Source organism: Falco naumanni, chromosome 7 (genome assembly GCF_017639655.2).
Source record: "Falco naumanni isolate bFalNau1 chromosome 7, bFalNau1.pat, whole genome shotgun sequence".
Lineage (NCBI taxonomy): Eukaryota > Metazoa > Chordata > Aves > Falconiformes > Falconidae > Falco > Falco naumanni.
Genome location: NC_054060.1, coordinates 43,208,613 through 43,222,367, shown reverse-complemented (window position 1 = coordinate 43,222,367; position 13,755 = coordinate 43,208,613). Strand labels below are relative to the sequence as shown.

At 43.9% G+C, this 13,755-nt stretch overlaps 1 protein-coding gene across 1 annotated transcript; it reads left to right on the top strand.

Annotated features, from left to right (window-relative positions):
- Window positions 1-3,190: 3,190 nt before the first annotated feature.
- Window positions 3,191-12,236, top strand: PSMC1 (proteasome 26S subunit, ATPase 1). The gene is made up of 11 exons (XM_040600251.1): window positions 3,191-3,292; window positions 4,015-4,068; window positions 4,905-5,001; window positions 5,405-5,529; window positions 6,042-6,227; window positions 6,416-6,544; window positions 7,530-7,626; window positions 7,801-7,990; window positions 9,069-9,220; window positions 10,986-11,140; window positions 11,940-12,236. The coding sequence occupies exons 1-11, from the start codon at window positions 3,290-3,292 to the stop codon at window positions 12,072-12,074; spliced, it is 1,323 nt and encodes a 440-aa protein (XP_040456185.1). The 5' UTR covers window positions 3,191-3,289; the 3' UTR covers window positions 12,075-12,236.
- The last annotated feature ends 1,519 nt before the right edge of the window (window positions 12,237-13,755 follow it).

The window sequence follows — 13,755 nt, the reverse complement described above, 5'->3', positions numbered from 1 at the left end:
CCACATTTCTGTAATGCTTACAGTTAGCCAGTATTACTGACCCCAAGAGCTGAAAGCCATTAACCAGATCGCCCCAAATCAGGAAGCTGGTTCAAAACCAACAGCATTTCCCTTCTGTGATTCATGTTTTCTGCCACAGCATGTATTTAAGCAAATGAGCTGGGAGACAATGTTGACAGCATCCTTTTACTGTTGCTCCCATATATAATTTCCTAATTTTTATAAAGGCTATAAAACCAGATATGCTGGAGCAGATGTGTCTTACAAGCCCACAAATGCAAAGCTGAGCTTTTAGATTCACCCAACACCCCTACCGTTTAGGTCAGCTTATGAAATAATTCTCCCACTTCAAATGACTGCAAAGCTACAAGCCGCTAAATCAGGGTTTTATAAGAAAAAAGTGACGACAAATCTGAATCATGCTGACCGTTACCAATTACAGGTATAATTCTAAATAAATATGGGTATGTCTGAATCTAATGTGAAGTTGAAGAGAGGAAATTATATTTGAGGGAAAGGATGTTCTAGCATCTGTACACTGTAAGGTTAAAAGAAATACAGACGCAATCCTGTAAGACAGTAAATTCCATAAAGTGTATGTTATTAAAGCAAAGAACATCTGTTTTCATTTCATTTCATTCCAAGTGTCCTTAGAAGTTACAGAACAGCTGATAGCATAACAAAAATGCAGCTAATTCACAAAAAAATAAAAATAATAGAGAAGTCAGATTAAATCCACAGTGCAAAACAGTAACCCTTGTGAACAAACAGAACCAAACCAAACCAAACCCAAATAAATTATCAAAATCTCACACCTTTTTACACAGCCCGGCCAGTTACATTAATATTTAATAAATAAAATTCCCTACTCAGACATGGATTTAGAGAAAGCATGAAAGAAGAAACAACATCAAAGCAAAGAGTAAATCATACTTCACACCCTACTGACTGCTCTATAGTGAAGGCGTTTTTCATGAACACTGATCTTTACATTGAGAACAGTGATGGATGTAAATACAATCTCTATGCTGGTTGATTTATACAGAATACAAGTATTTTTAGACTATATCCTCATTGTGATTGTAACTTTTCTGCTGATAGTGACGCTGACAAAAGGCCCTGTCCTTCCATATTGACTCCCCACACAAACTTGCAATATCATGTCACAGTTTTCAGGCCAAAGAAGAGGAAGTATCTGAAGATCCCCCAAGTTCATCAGCGACACAGCCAGGGTTCCCAGAGGCAGCAGGCACTTCGGTTCTGCAGCAAGCTGCCACGGAGCAGCCGCTGCAGGCCCCCAGCAAGGATGGGGCCTCTGGTGCAAGGACACAGGGGAAAACGCACTTGACCCAAAACCGGCATTTGGTCCCAAACTGATCACATGCTTGTGTTCAGTCTGTGCTTTACCTCTGGGAATGTCAAAAGCTGGCACCAAAAGTTTCCCCAGGAGTATTACAGATTGGTAGAGCTCACTGTAAGTAGAAATGTTATGTTTATCTGGAGGGAGGGATTTCCTGAACTTCACCAGTGTTCCTACAGTGCTACCCATAAGCAAAGCAAGTCTTACACACAAAAAATTTACATTTTTATATTGACTAGCCGATGCAAGAGATGAAAGGAAGCATCAGGCCTAGGAAAAAAACCCCATAACTTTAAATATAGGCCATGAAGAATATTTACCACTCTTCCTCCTCTGCTTCTACACTCCCACACAGGTCAGATTACAGCAGGAAGCCCAAAGAGAAAGGTCACAGTGTCTCTTCTTGCTTGTCATTTAAAACCCCTGAAACTTAGATTTCATTCCTAGACATAAAAAACCCCACAACCAACTCTCACTTTCTTTGATTTGTATTTCCATTCTTTAATTACTGAGAAGCTTATCTGGTTGCTCCCTCTGCAAATAACTTTAAAACAAGGTTGGATGTCTTCATTTATTTTGAAAACACAGGTGGGAAAACGTTACAGGAAAACAAACTTCTGGCATAAGAGTTACGGGCATTTTATACACAGAATGAATGTGTGTTTATATTGCTGGAACAGTCAAAACACATGGCAGCTCACACTACAGGTGGAGAACCACCAGCACCAGTAGCACTCTGAAAACAAGCAGTACTCAGTACCAGACACGGTCTCAGTAAAAGATCCTTCCATCGGTGTTGTAAAACACGAGCTGGTTTTGTTCCTTTCCATATTTCATGCTACTCTCCTGAGCTTTAAACTTCTGTCCTCTTCAGTGTTCACATACCTTCTTCCACAGTACCAGGCTACACATTAAAAGCAGAGTTTGCAGCGTGTGCAAGGCTGTGTTGTGACTGATGAATTCTTCCTGACAGCATATTTTAAAGAACCTCCCACGGTACATGATGGGACCGGGACCTCGGCCCAGGCAGGTGTGCAAAGCAGGCAAGAGCTGGAAACTCTAACATTCCCACTTGTGGCACAACACAGCCAGAGTGCTTTGGGTTTTCCAGGAAGACCCATCTCTCTGTGGTGAAGTAGCAGTGCTTAAGGGGCATAACCGAAACCACCAGGATTAAGGCATACTTTCCCAGCATATTCAGAGGTTTTAACACCATTTTTATGAATTTTAACCTTGTGGCAACCGGCTATTACGAGCTTTAATACGTATCATAAGCTTCTTGTATTGATGTGAACTGTAAGAATACCTGAGAAACATCTCACAGGGAACGAACTGCTTTCCTCTAGGTCTCGGTGGTGGGGCAGTGCCACGCTTTCGAAGCAAGTCCCGCTGTTGGCAGGCTGTTGGACGTGCCTCCACCACTTAGTCGCTATGAAACGCTTCTTCTGTTAAGAAAAGTGTTATTAAAGGTATTGCAGATGAAGTAGTAGCTGAAATGTGACCACGAAGTGGCCCCCAGCGGGGCAGAAGTCGCTTTTTCTCCACCAAGCGGTTCACTGCGGCCAGGAGGACGCCCGCGCATCCGACTGGACCGGCTGCAGGCGGGGGACAGCCGGGGGAACAGCCAGGGGAACAGCCGGGCCGCCGGGGTGGCCGAACGCCAAAGCCCCGCGGCCGACGGGCACCGGCGGGGAGCGCGGCGCGCCCAGGCGGCGGCACGGAGCCCCCTGCTGGCCGGGGCCGGCGTGACAGCCCGAGCGGCGGCCCCAGCGCCCGGGAGGCTCCGCGCGGGGTCACGTGACCCACGCCGCTTACGCGGGCGTCGCGCTCTTCGCCCCGCCCGCCTTGTCTGTCCCTTGCCGGAGCCCGTAGCGGCGCCACCACCTCCGTCGCCGGGCGCGGGCGGGGCAGCACTTCCGGCGCGGCGCGATGGTGAGCGGGCGGCACGGGCCCGGCCCGGGGCACCGGGGGCGCGGCCGCGCGCGGGAGGGGAGGGGGCCGCGCCGGCGCCGCGGAGCGGAGCGGGGGGCAGGCTCGGCACGGCACGGCTCGGCGCGGCCTCCTCAGGCATCCCGCTGCCGTCGGCCGGGGTTTTGCGGAGTCACCGCCCGCGCTGGGCCTCCAGGCCGCCCCTGGCGGGGGCAGCAGCGGGGGCCGCGCGGCCGGTGGCGCTGGGGCCGGGCAGGGCGGCGCGCCGGGGCCCGGTGCTGCTGCAGGCTCTCGCGGCCTGGCTCGCCGCGGTGGGAGCCCGGCGGCTCCGGGGCCAGGGGGCGGGCGGCCTCCTGTGGGGCGCGGCTGGCGGGGGGCGCAGGTGAGTGGGCCGGCGGGAGCGCGCAGGAGAGCTGCCTTGTGCTGCACGGCGGTTCGTGGCGCTCGTTAATTTAAGCGAGCAGGGAATGAACTCAAACTACGATGTAGCAAAGCAGTGCAGTGCTACGTGAGTCAGAACCACACGGGTGAACATCTCCTGCCCTGCCTCATAAGTCCACACTTTAATTCACTGGCTTTTGACATTTAATTGGGATATGTTAGTACTTAGTTTAGCTAGGAGAAGCCTTATTATGGCATTTCTTTACGTGAAACTGTCCACAGGCGTTGAGGTTCATAGCAATGTACATACATTTGGCTGGTTTGTGGTTTTTCTTTTTACACAGGGTCAAAGCCAAAGTGGTGGGCATGGTCCTGGTGGTGGCAAGAAGGATGACAAGGTAATTGAAACCAAAACAAATGCTTTTACTGATGGGGCGAGGTACAAGTGTGCTACAGAGGCTGGTTGCAGTAGGTTTTATTTTTTTCTTATTTTTTTCTCCTGCTGTTGTACTTAGAACTGCATAAGAATATGCTCTTGCTAGCTTGGATGAAATGTCATCTCTTTTGGATGTACATTGGAGAAAATAGCTTGCTGTTCAAAACCAGAAAGTTGTACTTAACTATAAAGGAAAATGAAATCATTTCAGTAATAATTTATTCTTAAAAAGAATAGGACTATAAATCTGCCTGGGTTAGGAAAGACTAGTTGCCTTCAAACTGTCACTTAAGTAACTGGCTTTGATTTGAAAGTGGCATCATGCTGTCATCTCCACAAGATCTGTACTTCATGTGGTGGACTGTTAGAGGCCTTTCCAGATTCCTTTTTGGATGGAAGTGTAATGCACATGGCAAACTATATCTAAGCTGGCAAACTGAATGCGTGTTATGTGTTTATTAAAATGCAACAGCAATGTTCAGGCTCAATATTTTCCTTATCCTTTCACGTATGATTTTTTTTGGTGTGATTTACTTCAGGCTTTAGCCTTATAAGTTCTATATTCACTGAAAATTGACAGAAATCTAAATTAAAGAGAGGAATGTAAAATAAGCAGGAGAAGAAATTTTTGAACTTCCTTTAAAAACTAAGAATAATATTTATTTTGTATTTCTTGCTATATATCATAATTAGACCCTTAAGCTGAGCTCTCAGTCTGTGCGCCTAACATCTGTGTGTGTTTTTCAATTGTTAATATCCTGATTTTTTTTTTTCCCCGGAATGTTCTTTATGAATAAGGATAAGAAGAAGAAATATGAACCTCCTGTTCCAACCAGAGTGGGGAAAAAGAAGAAGAAAACAAAGGGTCCAGACGCTGCCAGCAAACTCCCCCTGGGTAAGGATTCTGCCTGCCCCAGCAGTGCTGTGGGCTGGCCCCTCACTGAGAAGTACAGAGCCGTCCTCTCCCCTAGATCTGGCTGTATGTAGGTCATAATTGATTAAACAGAAGGCCAAATGTAGGTTTTTTCTAACTAACATAAAAACACAAACTAAGATTGTTGTTATGCAAGATGCAGCCTATGGATTACTGGGTAAGAGAGAGAGAGAAATTGAAATGAGGAGAAGTGCAGAGGAACATTATCTTTTAACCTAGAATTACAGTGGGACAAGTAAAATACTGCTGCTTATATAGAAGTTACTGTCAGAAAACAAAAGCAGAATTTCTGGTAAAGAATTAGTGAATAATTGGTACCATGTCAAACTTGGTGTAAAATACTGTGATTGTACTTTGATTACAGTGACTCCTCACACACAGTGCAGACTCAAATTGTTAAAGTTGGAGAGAATTAAAGATTACCTCTTAATGGAGGAAGAATTCATCAGAAATCAAGAGCAGATGAAACCTTTGGAAGAGAAGCAAGAGGTGAGGTTTGAGTGAACTGTTACTTCTAATATTACAATAAGTGCTCTAATCTAAACTGCTTCATACAAAAGCAATCAAAATAAGGTGCTATGAATGTGTAAGTCAGTACAAATACCATGTATATTAATATTCTTCATTAAATCACAATTACTGTCCAGAGAACAGAGGATTTTTTTTTCTAGTGGTGTAACGGTTGTGGTCCAAGCATGGGTTACTACAGATGAGGCCACGGTGGTTTTTTGTTTCTTCTGTTTTGTTAGTGGTTTGTTGAAGTGCAGCTCCCAGATATCCATCAGTAGAGAAAGAAAGTCTGTTCTAGCTATGTACATCTATATAGTGACGTCCATAGGTAGAACTAAACCAACAATGCATTTGTTACTGACCTATGCTTTTATGCCTTTTGGGGAAAGACTGTTTCTGTTATGTTTGGTGTGAACTGTTGAGCTGGTGTTGTACAAGAATGTTTTGCCTGTGTTCTTGAGGCTTTTTTCTTGGATTCTTCTTGACAACAGGAAGAAAGGTCAAAGGTGGATGATCTGAGGGGAACACCAATGTCTGTGGGTACCTTGGAGGAGATCATTGATGACAACCATGCCATCGTGTCCACGTCGGTAGGATCAGAGCACTATGTCAGTATTCTGTCTTTTGTGGACAAGGATCTGCTAGAGCCAGGCTGTTCTGTTTTGCTGAATCATAAGGTGAGTTGTTTTTATAAAATGAAGCACAAAGTTCTTGTACCGTTTTTAACTAGCCTTTCTTTCTGAGAATCACAGTAGAGCCAATGCTGTTTGTTTCACACAGCTAAACAGATGGCATTGGGTTTAGGCTTCAGCTTGTATTAATAATGCTGCGTGCTTTCTTTGACAACTCTTAATGTTTGGATTAGGTTCATGCTGTGATAGGAGTTCTGATGGATGACACAGACCCTTTAGTTACTGTGATGAAAGTAGAGAAAGCTCCTCAAGAAACATACGCTGACATTGGTGGCCTTGACAACCAGATTCAAGAAATCAAGGTATTCAGCTGTACTGATTTACTGTGTTAAGCCAGCAACGTAGCTGTTGTGCTGGGAGCTCGAAAGTGTAAGAGCAGGACCAGCTGCTGTTCGTGGAGTGTTCTTTTGTGTCTTGCACTTCTTCGTTTGACTTGGCTAGGCAGACGCCTGGACCTAAATCTTTTCAGTGGGTAGAGTACCCATTCACAAACCGTACGTGCAAAACTTTTCAGTTGCTGTGGAACCTGGAGAGCCCTGAGCTCATAACAATCCCTGCAATACCTTACTGTTTTGCGAATTGTAAAGTTATTGATTGTTGCAAGATGAGAGTTAAATTGTAAAAAGTGCTGAGGTTGTTTTGAGTGTCTGACGCCATGCAGTCTAAGGATTTTGTGGGTAGGGCTTTTTTGGCTTGTTCTGTGTTTGCATTTATTGTTTGTAACGTTGGGGTTATATTGTCTGTTCATGGGGGGTTTTGGTGGGAGGTTGGGGTTTTTTTTGATGGTGGGTTTGGGGGGAGTGTAGTTGATTGTTGGGGTTTATTGTTGGTTTTTTGTTTGGGGTTTTCTGTTTGGTTTTTTTTCCCATACCAGCAGAGCTCTATCTGGTAAAATGAACCCTGGTAAAATGAAACTCTTTTGCTTTGTGTAGGTGTCCAAAACCATAAATGCTCTTGAAAGGAAGGCATCCTTCCATAAAGGGTTCTCCTACACCAGGGTCCTCCATGAGCGTTAGGGAGTCAGGAGGTTGGAGGAAGGGGGAACACTCACTAGTTCTTTTCCACATGTTGAGTGGAAACACTGGGAAGACCTGTTCATATAGAGTAGCTGTCTGCCTTTAGAACTGGAGGCAGCAGAGACACATGCTTTTCAAGGTCTGTTTAGAAATCAGTTAAGTTTTTTGCCCTGATTACTTTTATTAATGCTGCTCTTGAGATCCCTGCAGAACTTCTGCGGAGAGCACTCACGCTTCATAAAAACTCAGGTTTGTTTTTCTTGTGCTGCAGGAATCTGTGGAGCTTCCTCTCACTCATCCGGAATACTATGAAGAGATGGGTATAAAGCCACCCAAAGGAGTCATTCTGTATGGCCCACCTGGCACAGGTATCTTAGAGTACAGTAACAACTGTGCTGAGCGAATGCAAGTGAAATAAATTACGCTTGGTTAGGATTAAAACATAGCTAAGTCTGTCACAAATTTCGTATTTTGTTAAAAGCGCTTCCTTCCCTCCCTCCCTCTGCAAACTAACTACAATATTTCTTTTCAACTAAAACCAGGTAAAACTTTACTAGCCAAAGCAGTGGCAAACCAGACTTCGGCAACCTTCCTGAGAGTGGTTGGTTCAGAACTTATACAGAAGTACTTGGGCGATGGTCCAAAGCTCGTGCGTGAACTGTTCCGTGTGGCTGAAGAGCACGCGCCCTCAATTGTCTTCATTGATGAAATCGATGCCATTGGTACCAAGAGGTACAGTATTCGAACTCCGGCTTTGTATGCAAGGGTTGCCAGGGGCAGTAAAAGGTGTCCTAGAAACACTTCTTATGCAACCATATTGATACTCCGTTTCTTGGCTCTGCTACCGTTTTCCTAATTGTCTTTTTGATATAAGCTTTTTTATCAAGTAAAACTTCAAATAACTTCTTTGAAACTAAAATACATCATAACCTTTTCATACTGAATAGATACCATCAGAGACTTAACCTCTGTTCTCTTGCTACCTAGTAATATCTCTATGATAAAGCGTCTTAACAGAGAGAGATGCCATGTAGAAGTTCGTATGGTATCCTCCAGGTGCAAATCCAAATAGACAGTTATCGGCTTCAGTGATTCGGCAGTAACACAGCGTCTGTGATACAGGATATATCTATTTATCATTTGCCGCTCCAGATAGGTGGCTAAATACTTAGATTCTTAGAATATTGTATAGTAAGGTACAGCATGTGATGTCATGGAGAAGCACTGCTTGTGCCACACTAAGCTATTGTTCAGTCTGTATCCAAGTTGTATTACTTCAACAGTTCTGTAGGCTGGGTGGAACTGTCCAATACAAATAGTCTTTAAAGTAGTCAAATGTTTTTAAATAAATAAAAAGGTGCTCTTACATATTACTATAAGGCTGCTAGCCTGAAGCTCTAGTATAAGGCAGCTTCTGCCCCATATGTTTCAGTATATGTAGAAAGAAACGTGGAATTCTTCATAAATGTTATGTCACTTCAAACTGTTCCTAAACATGGGTGACCTGTTTGGATATAGATTTTCTAGTCTAGATTTCCTTCACATGATTGCTGTTGCTTTCCCCAGCTACAAGAACAGTTCACTGTCTCTTTTAACATAGATGTCACAATATGATTCGGAAAACCTGTTTCTTGTTGTTTTCTGTAGGTGAAGATTAAATTTAAAAAAAATAAATCTGTTATGGGTGTTTAAAAAAAGCAAAAAAACCCAACCCACAACATACTATTTTGTTCATGCATTTGTGGCAGTTATGTGAAGTATGTTCTTAAATTTGCATAGTGCTTTATCTGACTACCTTGTTTTCTTAAAGGTATGACTCAAATTCAGGTGGTGAGAGAGAGATCCAGCGTACGATGCTGGAGCTGCTGAACCAGCTGGATGGGTTTGACTCTCGGGGGGATGTTAAAGTTATCATGGCTACAAACAGAATAGAAACGCTGGACCCAGCTTTAATTAGGCCAGGTAAGAGTCTTCCTACTGTGTACATTTAAGTTGCTTTTCTTTGTGAAAGACTTCTCAAGCATGGGCTGGTAAAAAGAACACAAGTTACTGGGTAGTCTTCATTCACCGTCTCATCTGTGTTGGTGTGGCTGTTAAAATTGGAACCCCTTCACAAGTTTCCCAATGGCAGAAAAACCTGTGGAAGAGAAGTAGTATGTTGGTTTCCCTTACGTATACGTGAACAATTTGAATGTTCTTCCTTTGTATTAAGATGGCATAGCTATTTGGAGTAATTGTTAAGGCAGACTGTAATGCAGAGCGTTTCGTTCACTTCTCCAGCAGCTGGGGCAGGTAGGGCAGCACCACTTGTGCTTCATAGGTGAGGACGTAAGCCTTAACAATGGGAGCCTGGGTTTTGGTGGAAGGAAACAAGTCTGCTTCCTTACCAACCTGCCATACTACTGTGGCTGGGGGTTGAGCGAGGGCGTAGTACCTTGTTTTGACACATGTATTTCATCTTGAGCCAAGAGCTTGGACAGGCACAAGCAGTATTTTTAGATGGCCACTAACAATGTACCAAAACATTTCTGTAGGTATGTGGGGTCTGTTAAATCGGAAGGTAGAAAGCAACACAGATCAAAGCTAAGCCTCCCACTAGTGTCCTCAAGTAAATCCTGAGTACTGAAGAGGGTGGTAAAGATACTCCTACAGTGGAAGAGGTAAAGATAACTTCAGATGAAATTGCCAAAGAACAATGAAGAGCCACTAGACTGTGTGCACCCAAGCAGTTTAGAAAAACAGACTCCACAGTATGAAGTTGCTGAGGTGTGTGTTCTTTCAAAAAGGTCTGGGTTTGTCACTGTCTTAGCCTTATGCCCTCCAAATCAAAACCAGTGCTGTTTGTGAGAGTACAGAGGAGAAAATACTATACCAGTATTAAGAGACAAGCTAAGATGATCTAAAATTTATTGGAAGCTTCCTATACCTATTGGGTATTTAAATTACAACCATTGCTTGAGCAACCAAGGCACTTCCGGCAGCTCAGTAGATCGATTTACTGTTGTGTGTGGTAGTCTGGAATATCAACGTGGTGCCATTGACCCTTTTTAGAAAAGGTACTGTAAAACTAAAGAAAAACAGGAGTGATCTGGAGATGGAAAATATCTTTAAAAAGATTGCTCACTGAAGTTGGAACAATGAGTACCACAACATCCAAAGTCCCTGCTGACATAAAGGACACATCTGGTAGGGACTTGCAGTGGAGCTATTTATGCAGAACCTTCCTTCTTCAGTTAGGGCTTTGGGTTTTGGGGGTGTTCTTTAGGAAGTTGGTCATATAGGGAGGAAGGGTTCTTCAAGTTGCCGCAGTGATTTATTCTCTGTCGTGTGTATGTATGTGGCAGAAAATTAAACTTCAGAGCTAAATGTAATCTCCAAGTAGAATAAAATTTATTAACAAGAGCATAAGTATTTGATTATTGCTTTTCTGTGCTGTGACACATCAAGTTTTTTACGTTTATATGTGACTCGGGGAAGGTTTTTCATGTTTCCCAGGTGAGGTGTCTCTTACCACACTGCTGAAAAAGGCGATGTCATTGCAGGTATCTTTCAGGTCCAGTACCTTCCTGTTCATTGCAGATAGTCCGATCTCACCACCTACTCCAAGACATGATTGACTGTGGTGTGAAGAAACAGTGACTGTCTGTCTACCCTTGAAATGTGCCTCCCGCTCTGTTTCCCATAGCTGCATGCAAAAAACCTAAGACTGAACTTTTCTTCTGCACAGGACGTATTGATAGGAAAATAGAGTTCCCTCTACCTGATGAAAAGACCAAGAAACGGATCTTTCAGATTCACACAAGCAGGATGACATTGGCGGATGATGTGACTTTGGATGAGCTGATCATGGCAAAAGATGATCTCAGTGGTGCGGACATTAAGGTAAGTGTATGTCACTATTGTTTACGCTTCAAAACACAAATCAAACCAGTTGGGGTTTTTTTACTGCATGTGGAAGCATGGTGTGTTGAAACTGTTCTCTAATTACCTGTGGTTACATCACTGAGGGACAGTTGGATGGCTGTAAAATACCTTTTATGAGTGCCATGTGCTTGGTTTTACAAGTGGGAAATTTATTGTAATTATGAGGTAGCCAGTAAGAGTATGTACCTGTTACCTGAATATGGAAGTGGACACTAGAAGGGAAGCATGGAGTCTTGCACATTTGTGCAGGATTAATCTTAAACATTACTCAGGATAGTCCCTGAAGATACTTCTTATCCTGCACTACATCGCAAGCAGATAAAAATGCAACTGTAGATTAGGAAGCTCCAGACACACATGTCTGCTTTTCTGAAGCAGACAGAGCCCTTGCTAGAGTTGCCACGCTAATGAGCTTAACCGGACATGACATTACTCATCACCTCACTGCAGAAGGGTAAACACAGCCCACTGTTGACAGAGCTGGATGCATCTGTTCCTTGCAGGAGGGAAATACTGTTGTTACGAAGGTGCCTTCCTGCCATGGGAGCATTGCTCTGACGACAGAAGGGCATACTCAGTGAGCTTTGGCTAGGTGGTTTCACATGCTTCTGAACAGCATCAAACTTCAGAGTGCACATTTTGTTAATATTCTTCACTTCTGCTACAGTCAGTTGGAGCAGTATGATGATGATGCTGTCTTCTAAGGTATGGCTGGGAGGGGTTGCGTAGCCGCTGACCCTTGCTTTCTTTGTTGCAGGCCATTTGTACAGAGGCTGGTTTGATGGCTTTGAGGGAACGGCGAATGAAAGTAACAAATGAAGATTTCAAAAAGTCTAAAGAAAATGTTCTGTATAAGAAGCAGGAGGGAACCCCTGAGGGACTGTATCTTTAAGTCATCTGTCTCTGCAGACTGTCAGGAACTCTTTCTGTGTTGATGATGGTCTTGTGTAAAACCATAGTCTAGCTGATTTTCATTCTTGAAGAGGTTAAATCCCAGTGGGTTTTGGGTGAGTGTAACACTTCATTTCCCAATAAAACACTTCCATGAATTGAACTGTTTTGGCAGCAGAGACCTGCTGTGTACATGGACCTGTCTGTTGCTTCAGTCAGACCGACGCTCCAGAAGAAGCACCAGTGCCAGGTGAGTGCTTGCCTCCGTGGTGCACAGCATGCTGCTGACACACCACAGCTGCAGGGGGTGCAGGCACCCCCCGTCAGTCCTTAGGCAGGGCAGTATCCATCTTCGTCTCATTAGTACTCATAGTTTAGGGACTTAAGCACATTTGGGTGAGGTAGTTGTAATGGTGAAGAGTTTACAAGTTTGTATTCCTAAGAGGGCTACGTTCATTACATGAACCGGTTTGCTTTACTGCAATAGAGAATGTCTTTGAAAGGAACCCACGCAGCAGGAGGCTCTACAGCCCCAGGCCTGATGTACGTACTGTTCAGGGACATGCACTGAACAGCCCCCGTGCTGGAGGTGCACAGTTTGTCATACTGCAGACACGCAGAGAGTAAATTCAAACTACAAGTCACACGCTTGACACTTCTGCAGTGTCATCTTAAAATGAATTCTTTCCTTCTAAACAAATGTATTGCCTGCAGCTCCATCCCCATAGCAAAATAGACATTAACTCCTAAGCTACAGTGGTGCATATGCTGCTTATTGAGCATTGTGTAGCATGCGCTTGTTAAGGTCTAAGAACTAAATTTCTACGTGTTGTACATGTGATTTTTAAGGCTTATATAAAAGTTCCAGTTTGCAGTTAAGCAATGTGCAGTCTTTGTTCTGGAAACTTTTTGTGGGAACAAATGCTCTGGGCAGTAACAGACATCTGAGAGTTAACGTGCAGCGCAGTCCCTCTGACTGCCAGTGCTGAAACAACAATGGCAGCAGCAAGGCCAAGAGATTTTGGTTTTCCATGTAAAAATTATGTGGTTCATTGTTAAAAACAAACCCTACAGATGAATGGAGTCTATTTAATCTGGATGACAGGAACCCTGAAATAGTTGTTTTTCAGCTGGAGATAGAAAAACAACAAGCAAAGTTTTATTACCCATTCTTATAAACCTTAGATCCATCTCCTTGGAAAGGTCACAAGCAGCCAGCAATTTTTTAGCACTTTCTAATCATGGCAGTTGATCTCATCATTGCTTGAGGGGCTGAGGAGTTTTATGATGTGTGGCAAGCAAGGCTTTTTTTATTTGGGACACGGCTGCTAATGCTGGCTAGAAGCAACAACCCCAGAGAGGTCCGTTCAGCTGACTGAAGGAAAGCTGCAAGGGATTAAGCTAAACCCAGAACTGTCTGCCACAACTGTTACCGAAAAAGAAACATGGCTGAAAATTAAATTACTTTTTGCAGCAGAACTTACCTTCTGCCACTTTTTCCAGCATTTCTGAACGTGAGTCACAAAGATCATGACAGAAGTAATAAAGATGAGGAGAAAGTGAACAGTGAGTATGTTCCCCATAGGGACAGAAAAAGTGACTGGGGTGTGAATTAAAAGGCAGGATTTAGCCTAGGGGCTCCGGTGTGTGAACAGCCTCTGCCCACCCCCAGTGAAGGAAGC